The sequence below is a fragment of the Mercenaria mercenaria genome, chromosome 10, assembly GCF_021730395.1.
Source record: "Mercenaria mercenaria strain notata chromosome 10, MADL_Memer_1, whole genome shotgun sequence".
Classification (NCBI taxonomy): Eukaryota; Metazoa; Mollusca; class Bivalvia; order Venerida; family Veneridae; genus Mercenaria; species Mercenaria mercenaria.
The window spans coordinates 48,485,393-48,507,968 of record NC_069370.1 but is presented as its reverse complement, the minus strand read 5'-3'; the positions used below and the strand labels follow the sequence as shown (position 1 = coordinate 48,507,968).

General features: G+C 36.9%; 1 protein-coding gene across 1 annotated transcript in view; it reads right to left on the bottom strand.

Annotated features, from left to right (window-relative positions):
* The window catches only part of LOC123561647 (uncharacterized), a 62,971-nt gene that overhangs the window by 5,732 nt on the left and 34,663 nt on the right, over positions 1-22,576 (bottom strand). Inside the window, exons 8-15 of the mRNA XM_053516903.1 lie at positions 19,688-19,739; positions 16,636-16,740; positions 14,767-14,891; positions 14,071-14,293; positions 10,516-10,621; positions 8,100-8,215; positions 4,340-4,862; positions 1,842-1,988 (exon numbers count right to left, since the gene is read on the bottom strand). Coding sequence (XP_053372878.1) covers positions 1,842-1,988; positions 4,340-4,862; positions 8,100-8,215; positions 10,516-10,621; positions 14,071-14,293; positions 14,767-14,891; positions 16,636-16,740; positions 19,688-19,739 — 1,397 coding nt within the window. The remainder of the gene's footprint in view (positions 1-1,841; positions 1,989-4,339; positions 4,863-8,099; positions 8,216-10,515; positions 10,622-14,070; positions 14,294-14,766; positions 14,892-16,635; positions 16,741-19,687; positions 19,740-22,576) is intronic.

The following is a 22,576-nucleotide window of genomic DNA, read 5'->3' as shown; positions in this document are numbered from 1 at the left end:
ACATACTAGTATTAATGGAAAAATTCTTTGTTTGTCCCAGTAAAGAATTAAAAGATCAATTTGGAAAAAAAATAATACCAGTATCTAACAATTTAAAAGCTGGATTTATTTCTCCTGTTCAAGATAAAAACTGACTAATATGTATACTTATATATATTTTTAATAAGAAAAGATAAAACCTCAGCTAAAACTGGGATAAACAAAAGTATCCCTCAGGCATGCCATCATTGGGAATGGTTGATTCAGTTCTGTAGTGTACAGTGCACATTTTATCAAGAAACTCCCAAAAATCAAAAACGTACTCAAGGAAATGAGTTGGGCCAATGGAGTCTCATCAAGATGAATGCAGTCTTCTAAGTACTATGCACAACCACTGACACATTTATTTTACAAATATACTTATAAACTCTTTAGCAAAGAAACAATTTTTCTTTTTTACTGACTTTTGGAATGAAAAAGTAGGAATAGTTCGAACTTTTTGAGAAAAAGTAGGAAATAATAGGATTTGAAAAAAATAGGAAAAAGTAGGACCCCCCCTTGGCAGCCTGCATACTGAAATCCAATGATGAATGGCAGAGTTATTGACTGCACATAAAATACACACTGTTAACCTTTGACCTCCAATTATGACTGACTTTGAAGCTTAGGGTCTAGGTGTTATTTGCAACATATTAACATTTTGATGAATGACAGTTTGTTTGGGGTTTAACATCATTTTTCAACAGTATTTCTGTCATGTAACGGCGGGCAGTTAACCTAACCAGTGGTCCTTGATTCTGTACCAGTACAAACCTGTTCTCCGCAAATAACTGCCAACTTCCCCACATGAATTATCAGAGGTGGAGGACGAATGATTTCAGACACAATGTCTTTTATCAAATCGTCACAGAGGAACGAACTCGCGACCCCGCGATCCGTAGACCAACGCTCTCCCTACTGAGCTAAGCGTGCGGGCTGATGTATGACAGAGTTATGAACCAGATATATATTGTGACAGATGGATAGGTGCACAGACACGGCCCTTTTATATGGTCAAAACTTTTTTTTTGAAAAAGGCAAGGAAAAAAAAAAAAAGAAACAAATGCTTTGCATTGGTGCATATACGTATTAGGGATGATTCCCTGAAAACAACACTTTATCAGTGGTATTGGAAGTATGAAAGCTGGCAGTAGAGTACCGCCGTTGACTCATGGTTCAGATTCTCATAAGACAATAAGGTTCAGTCAAATTTAAAAGCTCCTTGATATGAATTGATGCATAACAATTTAGTGTCCAATTTCATCAATACGTAAAGAATATCATATGAACAGTTTTTATTTATTTGAAGGAAAGTGTAGAAAATGCATTTAATGATGAAAAAACCACTAGCAATCACAAACTGTGTTGATTTATTTGGTTTTATCTGACAGCACCCAAATCACGGGCTCCTTTAAAGGTTGTAACATTGCCTTAGAAACAGTAAATTATTAATTTTTATGGTCTGAAATCTGTAATATTAACTTCAATTTTTTTTAACACTCTTAGCATTAGAACTGAGGTCAGGGCTCTGACTTTTCCTTTTTCGAAATGTTATTACTACAATTTAATCTCTGATATAGAATAACTCTAAGCTATGATGACTGACAGGGAAGACAAATGTGTAATCCAACATTCTGCCAAATTGCATCAAAATATCTTCATACTTTTTATGCAAAATTTTTTTACCTGCAAAATTTCACTGCCATATTTCAAATCTTTGTTATCTTTAAGATGTATGAAGGAAGCTCCAATAAAGATTCAGCAGTAGGTGCCAACTAAGTGTTTTAAATATAACAACAGTATAAAACAACAAAACTTCTTACCTTTATAATGATGTCATTCAAGACTGTATAAGAACTGGCATGCTGATCACATTTTAGGTTATGTTCTCTTATAGCAGTTCCCAATAGATACCCCACTAGATCTTTTACTGTTTCCTCGTAATGCTGGGCTAGTAACATCTCTGTTCTCTGGAAATGATTAGAACCATAAACAAGAGGGTCATAATGACCTTATATGGCTCACCTGTTAAACTTGACCTTGGAATCATCAAGATTAACATTATGACCAAGTTTCATGAAGACAGGGTCATAAATGTGGTCTCTACAGTGTTAACAAGCTTTTCCTTTGATTTGAGTGATGACCTAGTTTTTGACCCCATATGACCCAGTTTTAAACTTAGCAAAAGAATCATCAAGATAAACATTCTGATCAAGTTTCATGAAGTTAGGGTCATAAATGTGGCCTCCATAGTGTTAACAAGCTTTTCCTTTGATTTGACTTGGTGACCTAATTATTGACCCCACATGATCAAGTTTCCAACTTGGCCTAGAGATCATCTAGATAAACATTCTGTGCAAGTTTGTATCAAATCAAAGCATAAATGAAACCTCTATATGGCTAAAAGGGCCAATATAGAAAATTTTGCCCCTTTCAGAGTAGCCCGTTTTTGAAAGGAACCGAGATATTATTGTGACTTAAGTTGTAAGTGTGGTTTAACTTGAATGTAAAATGTCACTTCTATTGTGTTCACAAGGTAAAATTAACAAATTTTTGTTCTTTCAGGGGCCGTAACTCTGAAACCTATAATTGGATCTGCAAGATTCATCATGGAATCCAAGATTTATTGTCGCAAATTTGTATCAAATCAAACCATAAATGAAGTCTCTAAATGGCTGCAAAAGCAAGAATAGCACATTTTGGCCCTTTAAGCGTCCATAACTCTTGAACCCATGATGTGATCTGGTCAGTTTTCGAAAGGAACCAAGATATTAAGCCAATACAAGTTGCGTGCAAGTTTGATTAAAAACAATTGCAAAATGTGGTCTCTATCGTGTTCACAAGCCAAATATAGCAGATGCTGGTCCTTTTAGGGACCATAATTCTGGAACCAATGATGGAATCTGGCCAGTTTTCGAAAGGAACCGAGATTTTATGCCACTATAAGTTGTGTACAAGTTTAATTAAAATTGATTGCAAAATTTGGTCTCTATCGTGTTCACATGCCAAAAATAGCAAATTTTGGCCTTTTATGGGGCCATAACTTTGGAACCAATGACAGGATCTGACCAGTTTTCGAAAGGAGCCGAGATATTATGCCATTACAAGTTGTGTGCAAGTTTGATTTCACCTGATTGCAAAATGTGGTCTTTATCGTGTTCAAAAGCCAAATTAGCAAATTTTGGCCCTTTAAGGGACCATAACTCTAGAACCCATGATGGGATCTGGCCAAAAGGAACTGAGATATTATGCTAATATAAGATGTGTGCAAGTTTAATCAAAATTGAATGCAAAATGTGGTCTCCATCGTATTCACAAGAAATTGTGGACGGACGACGGGCGATCACAAAAGCTCACCTTGTCATTACGTGACAGATGAGCTAAAAACAGTACTATACTTTTAGCTGCGTCTGCTACAGGTTTTATACTGATTCCCATGGTAATGAAAATAACTATACACCCAAATATATTTAAGAAGTATCATATTGTTGAACAGATATATGAAACTGTTTAAAAATTTGGATAGCATAGCAACTTTTATATTCATTTTGGTGCAATATTTCAGAACCCTTCATGTGTTTCAGTTTTTTTCCAAACTATATCTTCAACCTGCGTGGTTAATCAAAGTACACCATATTATATATTAAAATTATATATTAAACATTCAGACATATCTCCACAACCAATTAAAAATTAGTAGATTTAATTCAGTTGGATATATCTCTACAATTAACAAAGAGGGCCGTGATGGCCCTACAAAGCTCACCAGAGTTGATCTGGCCTAATGACCTAGTTTTTGACCCCAAATGACCCAGTTTCAAACTTGACATAGAGATCATCAAGACAAACATTCTGACCAAGTTTCATAAAGATTGGGTCACAACTGTGGCCTCTAGAGTGTTAACAAATTTTTTCTTTCATTTGACCTGGTGACCTAGTTTTTAACCCAACATGACCCAGATTCAAACTTGACGTAGAGGTTAACAAGACAAACATTCTGACAAAATTTCATGAGTTTTAAACTTAAATTGTGGACTCTAGAGTGTTAACTGTTTACACGATTTTCCTTTGATCATCAAGACAAACATTCTGACAAATTGTCATGAGTTTCAAACTTAAACTGTGGACTCTAGAGTGTTAACAAGGCACATGTTGACGGACTCTGGACAATGACCGGTCACAGCAGCTCACCTTGAACACTTCGTGCTCTAGTGAGCTAAAAATTAACAGATTTAATTCAGTTGGACATATCTCTACAATCAATTAAAAATCAGACAATTTAAAGCAGAGCATTCATAATCAAACAATCATATAAACAAACCTTGAGGTGAAGATAATTGTCAAACTTGTACTTTCCTGGCACATCCACTTCACCCTGTGTAACAATAACATGTGTATGCAACACTGCTTGAGCCAGAAACTCTGATGCTTTCATTGACGGAGAAAGTCCTTCTCTCTCCATCATTCTTTTCAATTTCTCATATACTGCTGTCAGATTGTCCACAAAATATCCAAGCTCTGCTGAATGTTCTTTCAGCTTTTCTTTACTTTCTGCTGTGTCATCAGCTCTTTGTGCATCTTTACTCCACTTAACATGTTTTTGATCAACATCTGGTTTCTTTCTTCTTCTTTCCACTAATAACTCAAGTCTTGATTTTGGTTCTTTTGGCAGAAGGTCGTGGGTTTCATCAAACTCTTTCTTCTTTTTGGTTATTTTTGTGATTTTATTCTTCAGAACATTAAGTAGCTGAACTTTAACTAAAACAGTAGTGAAAAATTTCTTTTCTTCATGCACTTCGTCCCATGCTTCTTGTCTGGAACTTTCCTCAACAAAATTACACAATCTGTAGAGGTGCAAGTACATTGGAAAAATTATGGGTATCCTGATGCACAATACTAGCAAATCATTAATATTTGCTGGGCACAATTTTCATGGACCTTTTAGTTGAGTCAATCTACACAATTAAATCCCAATTTTTTTCCATCCATTTTATGTTCCAAATATGAATTCCATTGTTAATAAATCCCATGAAATTAGCCATTTTGGCACCAACCACGAAATTTTGTGCCCATAAATTTCCCAGTATAAAACAGAGTGGACAAAGCAAGTACAGTCTAACCTCAACTAGCAGTCACTTGCTGATAGGCTGACTCTGCTTACAGCAGTAATCTGGTTCAACTGTTGGAATTCCCTATAAAATGAACCTTTAATTTATATAGTGTGACCCTGTCAGTGGTAAGCAAAACCAATTTTTATTTAATGGTCATTAAAACCTTATGCCTTCAAATTATTTCTCTACGAATAAAGATTCAGATGTGGCCCCTTGACCTTTGAGCTAGGGTTCTGGGAGTCGTGCATGACACACTGACTGTGGGGAAAATTTGTGCCAAGTAATATTAAAATCCTTTGATGGATGGTTGAGTTACAGTCTGGACAGGAAAAAAGCTATGTTGAACTTTGATCTCAAGTGTGACCTTGACCTTGAGTTGGTGGTCCAGTTCTTGCGCATGGCACACTGTTTCATTATAGGGAACACTTGTGCCAAGTAATATTAAATCCCTTGATGGATGAAAAACTTACAGACCAGACATGAATTCAAGACGAACAAACTAACAGACTGACACTGCAATTACTATATGACATTCCCAAGGGGGTTCATGAAAAAAAATCATCAAAGGTTAAATGTTATTATTAGCATTTAAAAGACAGAACCTATTCCTGAAGAAATAAAGGGTCATCATATATTTTAGAAAGGGAAATTGTACCAGTCTACAGTTGAGTTTGTGTTTTTATTTTGTAGTATATGTTCATAATTGAATAATTTAAATCTCTCAATTTTGGTAGGGCTGTTATGTGTGACTGAATAAATAATTGACCGAGTATTGCAGTGGTAATACAGAAGTCCCCTACTGGTGAAAAAACAATTTCACTTGACTCTAAATAGTGATCCTGACCTTTGACCAACAACCATGGATCAATATTGTGCGCAACTCATAGTCTAAACATGGGAACATTTCTGAGTACATGTAGTACTAAAAAGAAACTTCAATGCAATTAAAACTAGAGTTGTCACAGGAGTGACGAATTATACCCCCACAATATGGCCTTGTCACAGAACTAAGCCAATGTCAAAGCTGAACTTACTTGACCTTTGACCTACTGACCTCAAAATCAATAGAGGTCATCTGCTGGTCATGATCAACCTCCCTATGAAGTTTCAAGATCCTCCGCCCAAACGTTCTCAAGTTATTGTTCGAAAAAGGTTTAAATGTTCTGGGTCACTCTGACCTTTGACCTTTGGAACTCAAAATCATTACATGTCATCTGCTATTCATGACCAACCTCCCTATTAAGTTTCGTGATCCTAGTACCAAGCGTTCTGAAGTTATTGTCCGAAAACAGTTTAAATGTTCCGGGTCATTGTGACCTTGACCTTTGACCTACTGAACTCAAAATAATTAGGGGTCATCTGCTGGTCCTAACCAACCTCCCTATCAATTTTCATGATCCTAGGCCCAAGCATTCTCAAGTTATCATCTGGAAACTGTTTAACTGTTTCGTATTATTGTGACCTTGACCTTTGACCTACTAGCCTCAAAGTGGAACATGACCTGTATTCAATCATGTTACACCTGTGTACAAAAATTTATCATCCTAGACCCAAGCGTTCTCAAGTTATCATCCGGAAACCGTTTAACTGTTCCGAGTAACTGTGACCTTGACCTTTGACCTACTGACCTTAAAGTAGAACTTGACCTGTATTTCACAATGTTACACCTGTGTACTAAAATTTATGATCCTAGGCCCAAGGGTTAAGTTATTATCCGGAAACCATTTAACTGTTCCGGGTCACTGTGACCTTTGACCTACAGACCTCAAAGTCGAACTTGACCTGTATTTTATGATGTTACACCTGTGTACTAAAAATTATTCATATCGGTCAAGCCTTTCATGAGTTATCATCCGGAAACCGTTTTACTGTTCAGGGTCACTGTAACCTTGACCTCTGACCTACTGACCCCAAATTCGAACTTCACCTGTATTTTCTGATGTTGCACCTGGGTACCAAAAATTATTTAAATCGGTCAAGCCTTTCAAGAGTTATCATCTGGAAACCATGAAAACCAACGGACCGACCAACAGACCGACCGCCAAGCTCACTGTTATATACTCCCCCACCCCCACAAACTTCGTTCTGTGGGGGTATAATTAATGGAGCAGAAACAAATTTTTACCTGCTGAACAGTGACCTTGACCTTTAACTGACAAGCATAGATCATGTGCCGACACATTGTCTCATCATGGGGAAAGTTTTTGTGTAACACTAAGATAACCCATCAATGCATATAAAAGTTATGGAGCGGAAACAATTTTTACTTGACCTTCAATAGTGACCTTGACCTTTGACCTACAAGCATAAGTCATGTATGTGCATAATCTACATATTACCCTCTGTACCAAGTTTTATGAACCTAGCTGGAATACTTTTTAAGTTATCGAAGGATTCAGATTTGCAGATGGACAGACTGATGGACAGACAGATGGACGGAGGGCATTCCTATAATCCGTTTCAGGTGTTCCACTGATAGGGGACTAAAAATGTACACCATTAAAAGCCTTATAAATGAACATTATAAACATAACAAAGTTTTAAACAAAACTGATACTCTACATCAACAAGCTGAATCTAGCGTAACCTGTCTCTACAGGTCACATTCAGTCAGTCCTATTGGTGGCAACTATACTCTAGACTGTAGCATTAAAGTCAATGAAAATGTTCAAAAGTTATCAACCTGAATGAGTGAGTTTTTACTCAAATATTGTTCTTTTTTGTAAACTGGTCCCATAGAAGCATGAATTAACCTTAAGTGCAAAATACATTATTTCTAACTGTTAAAAAACAAACAAATGAATCATCTAGAAGTGTCTGTTCTCTATAATGATCCAACTAGAGCAATTCCTTCCGTCTATTCATGTGAGGAAGTTGTTACTTGCTAAAACCAAGCTTTTACATGTACAAAACCAACGACTACTATTAAATAATATTGAAAAAAGACATCAAATAAATAAAGAAACTTACTTTTTCAGGATAGTGTTTTCAGTAGACTGATCATGAATGTTCCCATCAACAAATTCATTCAGTTGAACAAAGTATGCCTCATCCAGGCAGTCCTTTAATTCCATATTTACTAAAAACTTACAAAGAGAATAAGATATTAGTACTATAATTACAGCAGCAATCTTACAATATTAACTCTTACCCTGCTGAATTTCTATAATGAACTTGTCCATCTTTCAATTTGGACAGTACCATTAACTGTTAAAAGGGGTGCTTACCAAAAAGATATTGACTGAATGGCGCCCAGTGCAGACCATGATCAGACTGCACGGATGTGCAGGCTGATCTTGGTCTGCACTGGTCGCAAAGGCAGAATCACTTGCCGCCAGCAGGCTAAGGGTTAATGTGATGACAGCAGCAATTGTTCGCCAATTGTTTTTAGATTTCTTACAAAGATTAATATAGTTTCCAACTTACAAAGTCTTGTCCATATCAAACAAGATGTGTATCCATAGGACACTGCTATTTCCTCTTACTGTCAGTGTATCAGGTTATTAAGTTTCTTGTTGACAATGCAAGTCTTAGTTAACTTTCCTATTACCTTTAATTTAGGAAGGGTGTGTGAAACAGATGCCACAAACCATAATCAATAAACACAAGATAAAAGAAACCAAGAGAATAAGAAAAAGATTCAGAAGAATGGGAAGATGAAAATCTAAGTGCACAAGTTCTCATGCAAAATGGTAACCTTGTGACTCTTAAGTTTAATACTTTCTGAGATATGCATGATGCTGAAAGAAAAAGCCATATAACCTGAAATTCTAAGGAAAAAAGGCACCTATGTTTCTCTACTACAGTTTTTGTATAATATAATGGACAGATATCTGCCAATGATGTATAAACAATATTGAACTATATATACAATATGTTATGACATAATGTTTGGATTAAAATTTGCATATATCAAAATCTCCAGTTGCTGATTGCTTATTACATGGGGGTCTGGGTTTTGTGAATGACACATCTTCTGATTATTGGGAACACTTATGCCAAGTAATACTGTAATCTCTTGATGGATGACAGAGTTCTGGACCGGACATGAAACATACCCTATTCATGACATGTTCACATTTGACTGCCAAGTAAGCTTGGGGTCTAAAAGTTTGTGCGAGACGCAATCAGTCATTATCTTATTATGGAATGTCAATAAGGTAGAATGGTCTTGTCCTTGTGTCTGATCCTGGGGTTCCACACACTGATGACCAATACAGTCGAGACTGCCTTAACGACCCCCTGAATTTAGCGACTCCCTGTCATATGAGACCCTATTTTATGCTCCGGACGCAATTTACTATTAAAACAGTCTGAATTAAGCAAGCCCCTGCCTTACGCGACAAGCGACTGTGAAATCAGACTCCCGAATCGATATTTAGACCGTTTTCAGCGACTTTGAGACGCTCCCTCGCAAGATTTTACACGATAGAGTTACCGTTCTTTATCTCGCGTGAAGTTGTTTCAGACGAGAACTTATTTGTTTACAAAAATGGCTGATGAAAAACATAAAAAAAGAACTGTTTTGCCATTAGAACAGCGTGTTAAGGCACTTGAATTGCTCGATTAGAGAAAACCAGCGTATAAAGTCGCTGAAGAATTCGGTGCATAAATTAACTTTATTCCTGGTGAAACAAAAATATGGCGGTATTTAACAGGAAAACGACGAAGTAAACACAGATTAAAGATGCAGTCATTAATCGAATAAATGTCAATGAACAATTAGTACACAAAAATATAAACATCATAAACCTCAGTGTGTAAATAGTTCAAATGGAACATTTATATTTTACTGCTCCCCTTTATTTTCTTGCCAGATCATGAGCTTAAATTTGTTTTATCAACATCATACGAATGATGCAAATTATTTGAAATTTATATTTTATCAATATGCAATTAAATAAATAGTATTTAATCATTTTCCACTCCTACCTTAAAAGAGGCCAATATATAAGTATCCGATATTCATGTACTTTAATTGGAAAAAAATATGAAACCAGCGTCATCCTGTTAAGTGAGACTGTTTTAAGAGACTCCCTGTCATATGTGACCTTTTTCGCTGCTTCCCAAAGTCGGTCTCTTAAAACAGTCTTGACTGTATTTAAAACAGACATTTCAACCAAAATTTTACAAGATGATCATTATATATTTATAATTATATATAAAGATGTGCCCTAGAAGGAACATTTGCTAAGCTTTAACTTGTATGATAATTTTAACATCATTCCTTTGTGAAAACCTCGAAAAAAGACCGACTTTTGTCCCTATGAAATGGGATTCGACAAAAAAAGGGGGAAATGTAGAAAATATATTTATTATCAGTCTAGTGGCTAGTCCACCCATATCCCTAATAATCATGTTTTTGTTACCATACTTATTTCAGTACCTGTAATTTCTTCCAAAGAACTAAATTGTACTTGACAACAAGTTCAAAGCAGCACTTGAGAAGTTCCACAACCATACACTCCATATCTTTGTCTAATGGAATATGACTGAAAGAAAGACATGTTTCAGTGTTAAGTTTTGTTATGATGACATATAAATATTCAATAACTAAACATGAAACTGTATCAGAATTATAAATAACCCAGCATTAAAACAATTTGCATGCTACATATCATTTCATTTACAGTCAAAGTTATCCTAAGAGAACCTCTAAAACATGATTAAAACTATAAAACCTGAAAAAGCAAGAGCTGTCACAATTGGTGACGAATGCCCCTGAAGTAGGCCCAAGAATGCCACAGTTGTATGCACAAAAAAATCACATATCATTTTGTGACCTTGACCTAAGAGGCTATGGTAATAAGCGTGACACATCTTCTCAATATGGTTAACACTTGTGTCAAATTATTTTCAAACCCCTTGATAAATGGCAGAGTTATGGACCAAACAAGAAACACCTTTGACTTGATCTTGGAGCTTGGGGTCCCAGGGTCTTGCAAATGACAACTCATCTCATTTATGCCAAGTAATTTCAAAATCCCTTCATCCATGGCAGAGTTATGGACCGGACAAGAAACAGACCATATTAACCTTTCACCTCTGAGTGTGACCTTGACCTTGGAGCTAGGGGTCTGGGTCTTGCTCATGACACGTCGTCTCATTATGAGGATCATTTATGCCAAGTTATTTCAACATCCCTTCATGAATAGCAGAGTTTTGGACTGTACATGAAACATACCTTGTTAACCTTTGACTTCTAAGTATGACCTTGACCTTGGACCTAGGGGTCTGTCGATCTGTCAACTCTTTACTAACTGAGTTGCAATCGTTAATATGTACTATAGCACTACTTCATAACTGTAGTGGGCAGCTTCACCCCGAGTATTTTGGGCAACAAGAAAAAGGATGCAATACACGCGCTACTTCAATCACTTTTATTCCTTACGTAGAACATACAATAGTGTGGCGTAGCGTAGCGGTTATCTGAAAGTCAAAACATTCAAACTATCAGTAACCATAATACATAAAAGAATACGCATAAAACCGCATACGAACATACAAGTATTAACATAAAGAAAACATAATACATTGTACATCTTTAACAAAGAAATTGCGGGAATCCTGCACTAGTTATGTGAACAAAGCCATTACTTAATAAAAATACAAAATCATCTACCTTCACAATAAAATGTGTAATTGTTTCAAAATAAATTATTTGAACAAAATAATTCCTCCGAACAAGGCAGTAAAAACAAAAAATTAACTTACTGAACAATGCTATCTGTGCCCAAAACGTAGTGAATTGAAACATATAGAACTCGTGCCTTACTCGACAAATTCTAAAAGTCAACTGCGCTCTGGCAAGGCGGCAAATTTTGCATTTGCATATAGTTATTATTTTCTAGGGACAGTTTGACCAACCAAAATGCAGAAAGCGCCCTCTAAGCAGATAAATTCAAAATTTCATTTTCTATATATGGGTGACACTCATCTCTTGTGACCCTAAAGCGTTGGTAGGAACCAGAACACTATAAATTAACATTACGTTGGACAGCGGACATGATAAATGTCCATCAAAAATTAGTAAACCCGATAATCAAAACCTGAACAAATATTCGGAGTCTGAAACAGGGTCTGAGTCCTGTGCATGACACTTCCTGTCATTATGGTAAACATTTAGGCCAAGTTGTTTCAAAATCCCTTCATGGATGGCAGAGTTATAGACCAGACACGAAACAGACCATGTTAACCTTTGACCTCTAAGTGTGACCTTGACCTTGGAGCTAGGGATCTGGGTCTTGCAAAAGACACGTTGTCTCATTATGGTGAACATTTATGCAAGGTTATTTCAAAATACCTTTATAAATGGAAGAGTTACTGCCCGGACAAGAATTTACCGGACGGACAGACGAACAGTGCGATTTTAATATGCCCACCTTCCGGGGCATAAAAATATATTTTTACACAAAAGTCCCAAAAATATGAACATGTTTACTTCTGCTAATGATGTATACTGAGTTTAATATTAACTGCATGAAAACTGTAGGGTTTAAGTACTTTGTACAGATGTAGTTTTAATATTGCAAAGTCCAAAAAAAGAGCAAAAACTCAAAGAATAAGTAGAAGATGATTTTGTAGAAAAGCGCATGTCTCCCCCAATGCATAATCCTATAGGCAAGAAGTCGATAGGGGACAAAAGTGAAAGTCAAAGAGACACTGATGGTTGACTGCAATAGGGATTATCTACTTGGCATATCCAATCATTCCACTAAGTTTCAACATTTTGGGCCTAATGGCTCTCAAGTTATGAATTTGGAACAGGTTTCCATGTTCAGGCCCCTCTGACCTTGACCTTTGATTGAATGACCCCCAAAATCAGTAGGGGTCATCCAACCTGTATGTCTAATCATCCTATTAAGTTTCAACATTCCGGGTCAAGTGGTTCTCAAGTTATTGATTAGAAAGAGTTTTCTATGTTCAGCCCCGTGTCCTTGACCTTTGATGGCATGACCCCAAAAACAATAGAGGTCATCTACTCTGCATGTCCTATCGTCCTATGAAGTTTGAAGGTTCTAGGTCAAATGGTTCTCCAGTTATTGACCAGAAATGGATTTCCATGTTCTGTCTGCTGTGACCTTGACCTTAAATGGAGGGACCCCAAAATCAATAGGGGTCATCTACTCTGCATGTCCAATTAACCCATGAAGTTTCAACATTCTAGGTTAAGTAGTTCTCAAGTTACTGACTGGAAATGGTTTTCCATGTTCAGGCCCCTGTGACCTTGACCTTTAACAGAGTGACCCCAAAAACAATAGGGTTCACCTACTCTGCATGTCCAATCCTATGAAGTTTCAATATTTCGGATCAAATAGTTCTCAAGTCACTGACTGGAAATGATCTTCCATGTTCAGACCCCTGTGACCTTGACCTTTAATAGAGTGACATCCAAATCATCAGGGGTCATCTGCTCTGCATGTCCAATCATCCTATAAAGTTTCAACATTCTGGGTCAAGTGGTTCTCAAGTTACTGACCAGAAATAGTTTTCCATGTTCAGGCCCCTGTGACCTTGACCTTTAATAGTGACCCCAAAATCAATGGGGGTCATCTACTCTGCATGTCCGATCATTCTGTAAAGTTTCAACATTCTAGGTTAAATGGTTCTCAGGTAACTAATCAGAAATGGTTTCCCATGTTCAGGTCCTTGTGACCTTGACCTTTGATGGAATGACCCCAAAAACAATACGGGCTGTCTACTCCATAGGCCCTGCCATCCTAAAAAGTTTGAAAGTTCTAAGTCAAACGGTTCTTGAGTTATTGATCAGAAAATAAGTGTTCGAACGGACAGGGCAAGAACAATATGTCTCCCCCAGTATGTGTGTGTGTGTGTGTGTGGTGGGGGAGAGAGGGATTAGATAATCGGACACGAATGTCCTAACACATTTCAACCATAACAGACTGATTATAAGAACAGCATTATCCCTTTACAATCTCACCTCATGAGGAAGATCTTGTCGGCACCATGCTGAACTATGTACATTATAGGATATACTGCATGACGCACTACAACCATGACGGAGTTTGACTGTAAGACAAGATCTGCAAGGACAGCATTATCACTCTGCTGTAAGACGTGGAATATTTCGTGCAGTGTGTAGACTAGAATCTCCATTGACATGTGCCACAACAGTGATAACATCTCCGTCATATTTAGTAAGTCTAAAAATTTAAAGCAAGAGAGAACATACAGCTCAATCAAGATTAACAAATGGCTTTATGAAAGTATAGAGAAGACTGAACTATGCCATTATTTAAAGTTTTTGATTTAAACAGTACCTCTGTAATATATATTCTAAGCAAGAAAAACATGAGGGCCACTGTGGTCCAATATTGCTCCCCTGAGTACCATCACTCTAAAACAAAAAGTTCCAGGTCTTGCTCAACTTAACCCGTACCCTGCAAAATTTCTATAATGAACTTGTCCATCTTCCAATTTGTACAGTACCATTAACTGTTTAAAGGGGTGTTTACCAAAAAGAATAACAATCTGTGCAATTCATTATCAGGACTGCATGGATGAGCAGGCTGATCAAGATCTACAGTGGTCCCACGGGCAGAACCAATTGTGTCCAGCATGGTAAGGGTTAAGTACATCACTCACAAGTACATAAATCTCCATAATAAATACATACCATACTGATCCCCAGTGCAATTTACTGAGCAAGCCACCATCAACAGCTGGAAGACAGTATGTGAGATGTTCAGCAATTTTTCCTTTAATAGATAAAAGTCGATTTGATCTTTTAACAACATCTCTCTGAAAGTACACAAAAACAAGGTAGGACTTTACTAAGTAAGGTAGGCTACAGACTACTTACTGGTAACAGAAAAAGGCCTTTTTTTTATCATTTTGGGAATGCCACCGACACCGGTGGAATTGGGAAAATACTCTCGGAAATTGTCTTAATTGGGAAAATTTGCAAATTACCAAAATCTATATAAGGTGTTTTTTTGTGTGAAATATTACGCGAATTGCATTTCAGTAATTGTTCAACAGTATTATTTTACCTAAATATACATATAAATTAGCAAAACTGTCTTAAAACAGCAAAAACCCTAAAAGGTATAATCATTTGGGAATTTTAAATTCAAATTTGGGAAAAAAGCATACTTTTTTGCATTGGGATTACCTCCTTTTACCGGAGGTAGATTTATAGGGGAAAAAAGCCCTGAGAAAATTTATCCTTCGTTAACAGCAAGATTTCCTACGAAAAAAAAAAAAAAAATTCAGCCAAGGGACATCCACATAGCTTATGGAAGTTATATGGTTATAAGCTAGCCCTATGGACAAAATTGTGCTGGTTTGATTTGAAACCCAACAAAACTAGAGCTGTCACAGGAGTGACAAATTACACCCCAACAATATGGCCTTATCACAGAAGTAAGCCAATGTCAGAGTCAAAGCTCAAAATCAATAGGGGTCGTCTGCTGGTCATGAACAACCTCCCTATTAAGTTTCATGATCCTAGGCCCAAGCGTTCTCAAGTTATCATCCGGAAATGGTTTAACTGTTCCAGGTCACTGTGACTATGACCTTTGACCTACTGACATCAAAATCATTAGATGTCATCTGCTGGTCATGACCAACTTTTCTATTCACTTCCATGATCCTAGGCCCAAGCGTTCTCAAATAATCATCAAGAAATGGTTTAACTGTTCCGGGTCACCTTGGCCTTGACCTTTGACCTACTGATCTCAAAATTAATAGGGGTCATCTGCTGGTCATAAACAACCTCCCTATCAACTTTCATGATCCTAGGTGCAAGCGTTCTCAAGTTATCATCTGGTAACCGTTAAACTGTTCCGGGTCATTGTGACCTTGACCCTTGTCCTACTGACCTCAGTTGAACTTGACCTGTATTTTATGATGTTACACCTGTGTACCAAAATTCATGATCCTAGGCACAAGCATTCTCATCCTGAAACCGTTTAACTGTTCCAGGTCATTGTGATTTTTACCTTTGACCAACTACCTCAAAGTCGAACTTGACCTTGATTTTATGATGATTCACCTATGTACCAAAATTTATGATCTTTGGCCCAAGCGTTCTTAAGATACCATCCGGAAACTGGGTCATTGTGACCCTGACCTTTGACCTACTGACGTCAAATGATGGACCAAAAATTATTTAAATCTGTCAAGCCTTTCATGAGTTATTGTCTGGAAACCATGAAAACCAACGGACCGACAGACCTACAAGCTCACTCCTATATACTCTCTAAAACTTCGTTTGTGGGGTATAAAAACCAACAAAGCGACGGATGATTTCTATCATTCTTCCTCCCCCAACCTTAGTCGAGAGTTTTAGCATACAGCCGTATACAGAATACAACTGTTAGTCCAGACCTTTATCTCACAATAATATGCTGTACTGTTTCAACATCAAAATATTAACATTTAAAGACAACAATTAAGAAAAAAACTACTGAGAAAGTTTGATTGAAATGTATTGAAAAAAGCAACTGCATCCATAAGAAGAAAAGTAAAGCACATAGCTTACCTTGTGTATCTTATCACATCACACAGTTCTTTTATCACTCTTCTACACCATGTCTTCTGATTTGACTGCCACGTTTTGATGAAACCTTTTTCAATTGTATAAGTCCTACAGTATACAGCATAAAAGCATAACTAAATCTTGTTAACAATAAGGATTACACTAAATAGCTATAGCATGTTTCAGCAAGGTTATCAAAGAAAATGAAAATAAAAAACTCTTTCAAAGACTTCAAAATAAGTGCTTTGCTGTGGAGTAAAATCTTCATTATTAATTACCACATGCATATAAGTTAAATGATTCTTGACATGGTCAACATTCAACTTGATCTTTTTTATTATTTACAAATGCATCCAATGGATGAAATATTTGACAACAAGGTAGAACAACTTCCTCCCTGTAAGCGAAACTATTTCCCTTGTACCACATACCTCAAAGAGTGAACTTTATGGGACAAAGCAATGTTCCAGGACAACTGCCATCTAAACAAGAGCTCGTCGAACACGAAATGCCCCCCTTGATGCATTCAGTAATTGCACAAGGAACAGAAATTATATGCTCACTGTAAACAAAGGTTCTACCATTCTGGTTTAATCTGACCTTGACCTTTAACCTAACAAGAGATTACAGAGTGATCTTGGTGCCATCCACTGAGCCATTTTTGAATGTTCCAAATTTCAAGACTAGCTCAAGGTCAAAATCAAGATCAAATTTCATTTCGGACCAAAACAATGTGAATGTGTCCAAATTTGAAAGCTGTGGCTTGAGAAATGTGACAGTAGGTCACTAGATCAATTTCAAGGTCAATGTTCATTTCGGTAGACAGAACTATGCAAGTGCTTCAAATTTGGAGGCTGTAGCTTGAGAAATGTGAAAGAAGGTACGTAATAGGTCAAATCAATGTCAAATTTTATTTCGGAACACAAAACTATGCAAGTGGTCCAAATTTGAAGCTCGTACCTTCAGAAATGTGAAAGTAGATCACTAGGTCAATCTCAAGATCAAAGTTCATTTCAGTAAACAAAACTATGCTTGTGGTTCAAATTTGAAGGCTGTAGCTTGAGAAATGTGAAAGTAAGTCACTAGATCAAAATCAAGGTCAAATTTTATTTTGGAACAAAAAACTATACATGTGGTCCAAATTTGAAGCCTGTACCTTCAAAAATGTGAAAGTAGGTCACAAGGTCAATAACAAGGTCAAAGTTTTTTTCGGTACACAAACCTATGCATGTGGTCCAAATTTGAAGGCTGTAGCTACAGAAATGTGAAAGACTTAAGTAGGTCACTAGGTCAAGATCAAGGTCAACTCATGTCAAGGTTCATCTTGCCACTCAAAACTATACATGTGGTCCAAATTTGAATGATTTAAGTTATGGACATGAAGATTCTAAGCTTTTCCCTATATAAGTCTACATGAACAATATGACCCCTGGGGCAGGGCCATATTTGACCCTACAGGGATAATTTAAACAAACATGGTAGAGAACCACTAGATGATACTACAATACAAAATATCAAAGCCATAGTCTTTGTGGTTTGGACAAGAAGATTTTCAAAGTTTTTCCCTATATAAGTCTATGTAAACCATGTGACCCCCAGGGCGCAGCCATATTCCCTAGGGGAATAATTTGAACAATCTTAGTAGAGGACCACTAGATGATGTCATATACAAAATATCAAAGCCCTATGCCCTGTGGTTTTCAACAAGAGGTTTTTCAAAGTTTTTTCCTATATAAGTCTATATAAACCATGTGACCCCCGTGGCGGGGCCATATTTGACCCCAGGGAAATAATCTGAACAATCTTGGTAGAGGACCACTATATTTTGCTACATACCAAATATCAAAGCCCTAGGCCCTATGGTTTTGGACAAGAAGATCAGAAACCGTTTAACTGTTCCTGGCCAATGTGACCTTGACCTTTGACCTAATGACCTCTAAATCAATAGGGGTCATCTGCTGGTCATGGCCAACCTAATTATCAATTTTCCTGACACTAGGCCCAAGCGTTCTCGAGTTATTGCCTGGAAACCATTTTACTGTTCCTGGTCACTGTGACCTTGACCATTGACGTACTCATTTCAAAATCAATAGGGGTCATCTGCTGGTCATGACTAACTTCCCTATCAACTTTCGTGACCCTAGGCCTAAGCGTTCTTGAGTTATCATCCGGAAACCGTTTTACTGTTCAGGGTCACTGTGACCTTGACCTTTAACATACTGACCTCAAAATCAATAGGGGTCACCTGCTGGTCATGACTAACCTCCCTATCAACTTTCATGATCCTAGGCCCAAATGTTCTAGAGTTTTCATCTGGAAACTGTTTTACTATTCAGGGTCACTGTGACCTTGACCTTTGACATACAGACCTCAAAATCAATAGGGGTCATCTGCTGGTGATGACCAACCTCCCTATCAACTTTCATGATCCTAGGCCCAAGTGTTCTTGAGTTATCATCCGGAAACGGATTGGTCTACATTCCGACCGACCGACCGACCTACCGACCAACTGACCGACATCTGCAAAACAATATACCCCTCCTTCTTCGAAGTGGGGCATAATAAAATGCATGCACTTACATTTGACTTAAGATCAGTTTTAATGGGTTTTTAAAGACAAATTTTGAGACTACTTTCGAAGTCAGAATATAATCAAAATCTTGGCCTAGTACCAGCTTTTTTGACACTTACTGTGAAATCATTACTTGCAGGGAACAAATGAGCCGCACCATGAGAAAACCAACATAGTGGCTTTGCGACTAGCATGGATCCAGACCAGCCTGTGCATCTGCGCAGTCTGGTCTGGATCCATGCTGTTTGCAAAGCCACTACATTGGTTTTCTCATGGCGTGGCTCAGATTAATGCTGACATAAAACAACCCATGAAAACAAACCCAAATTACTAAACAAGTATCTTTTAAATGTTTAGAAGAATTCTTGTCCCTATGAAACAGCTGCACTGACCAGAGCCAAAAAAAATTCATGAAAATGAAATAAAACAATTTCTCAGTATTTAAAATAACTGAAGCAATTAAAGATTTCTTTAATCACGTACCTATTACGGTCTTTGCTGTGCCTTACTTCTGACAATTTTCCTTCTATGTGAACTAGGATAGAAAACTTCAACATTAAAACATTATAGGAAGAACATCTGAAGTAATCTTATTTAAAACAAGAGGGCCATGATGGCCCTGTATCGCTCACCTGAGTACCATTGCTCAAAATGATATGATCAAGTTTTGACATACAGCACATAGGCATACACATTAAATATCATCAGGATAAACATTTTCTTATAACAGTCCCTTTTGACCTAGTCAGGGCCAATTTCCATACCAAGTTTGAAGGTCCTAGGCTCCAATGCTGCACTTTTGTACTAACATGACTATTCCTTAAGACTTAAATAACATTTAAAACCAATCTCATTAGATACTGCTGATATATATTTGTTTACATAAAATAAAGGGAGGTAATTTGTCATAAATTCAGTCAAAAGTTATGTTATCTACCCTGATTGTCCAAGTCCATCTGATGGCACAAATGACATTTCAAATCAGTATCTTCATCGGTTACTGAGATACACCCATTTTAATTTGAAACAAAGGGAGGTAATTTGACATAAAATCAGTCCATAGCTATCTACCCTGATTGCCTCAGTCCAACTAAAGACAATAATGAAATTTCAAAAGAGTTCTATAAATATTTACCGAGATAAATCCATTTTTATTAAAATCAGGGGAGGTAATCATGCACTGGTATATGCAAGTAGAAGATACAGTGTACAAGCCTATACAACAATATATTAGTAAAGTATTCTTATCGATAAATGTTCAATCAAGAGTTATCTAATATGACTATTTCTTACCCTGGAAGACATAAATAACATTTCAAACCAATCTCATTAGAAGCTACTAAGGTGTTTTCATTTAGATAAAAAAGGGAGGTAATTTGTCATAAATTCAGTCAATATGTATCTTCACTGATTGTCCAAGTCCATCTGTTGACATAAATGAAATTTCAGATCAGTATCTTCATTAGTTATGGAGATATACCCATTTTAATTTGAAATAAAGGGAGGTAATTTGACATAAAATCAGTCCATACCCTGAATGTCTCAGTCCAACTAATGACAATAATGAAATTTCAAATAAGTCCTATAAGTACTTACTGATATAAATCCATTTTGATTACAATCAGGGGAGGTAATCAGATACAAAATAACTCTGGAACCTAGGATTGGATCTGACAGATTCGTCATGAAATCCAAGATTTATTGTTGTTGAAGATATTTTGGAAGTTTGTATCAAATCAAACCATAAATGAAGTCTATATGGCTGCAAAAGACAAAATAGCAAATTTTGGACCTTTAAGGGGCCATAACTCTGGAACCCATAATGGGATCTGGCCAGGTCAAAAAAATGAACCGAGATCTTATGGTGACACAAGTTTTGTGCAAGTTTGATTAAATTCAAATCATAAATGAAGCTGCTATTGTGCAGACAAGGTAAAAATAGCTAATTTTGGCCCTTTCAGGGCCCATAACTCTGGACCCATTATGGGATCTGGCCAGTTCAACAAAGGGACCAAGATCTTGTGGTGATACAAGTTGTGTGCAAGTTTGGTGAATATCAAATCATATTTTATGAAGCAGACAAGGTCATAATAGCTAATTTTGGCCCTTTCAGGGGCCATCACTCTGGAACCCATAATGGGATCTGGCCAGATAAAAAAAAATGAACTGAGATCTTATGGTGACACAAGTTTTGTGCAAGTTTGATTAAATTCAAATTATAAATGAAGCTGCTACTGTGCAGACAAGATCAAAATAGCTCATTCTGGCCCTTTCAGGGGCCATCACTCTGGAACCCATAATGGAATCTCGCCAATTCAAGAAAGGAACCAAGATCTAATGGTGATACAAGATGTGTGCAAGTTTGGTTAAAATAAAATCATAAATGAAGCTGCTATTGTGTAGACAAGGTCAAAATAGCTAATTCTGGCCCTTTCAGGGGCCATAACTCTGGAACCCATAATGGAATCTGGCCAGTTCAAGAAAGGAACCAAGATCTTATGGTGATACAAGTTGTGTGCAAGTTTGGTAAAAATCAAATCATAAATAAAGCTGCTATTGTGCAGACAAGGTCAAAATAGCTAATTTTGGCCCTTTCAGGGGGCCATCACTCTGGAACCCATAATGGAATCTGGCCAGTTCAAAAAAGGAACCAAGATCTTATGGTGATACAAGTTTTGTGCAAGTTTGGTTAAAATAAAATCATAAATGAAGCTGCTACTGTGCAGACAAGGTCAAAATAGCTAATTTTGGCCCTTTCAGGGGCCATAACTCAGGAACCCATAATGGGATCTGGCCAGTTCAAGAATGTAACTGAGATCTTATGGTGATACAAGTTGTGTGCAAGTTTGGTTAAAATAAAATCATAAATGAAACCTCTATCATGCAGACAAGAAATTGTTGACAGACGCACGGACTGACGACGGACAAAGGGTGATCACAAAAGCTCACTTTGTCACTATGTGACAGGTGAGCTAAAAAAAAAACCATACTAAAGGGCTAAGCATAATGGCCGGAAGTCTCTCGCTCAATTGGCCTTGATCTTTTCACCTTGAATATATGTTTTTGCTGTGGAAGGTAACAATTGTGTTTAGTGTGAAACTAGACGAGAAGTAAGTTTCAGAAGGATCCAGATAAAATGTGATTCTAGTATGTTAATAATGGTTTTTATTAATTTGACTAAATGATTCAGATTTTATGCCAAGGGGACAAAATTTTGAAACTGCAACTAGTTTCAAACAAGAGTTGCCTCATTGACAGCATGCTCGAGTCTTCAAAGGCTTGACAGAATAATGGATTCTTTTTATCTAAGAATAGGTATATTGTCCAAATTCATGTAAGAGTAATGGGACTTGATGCTATTTTCTTCAGTTG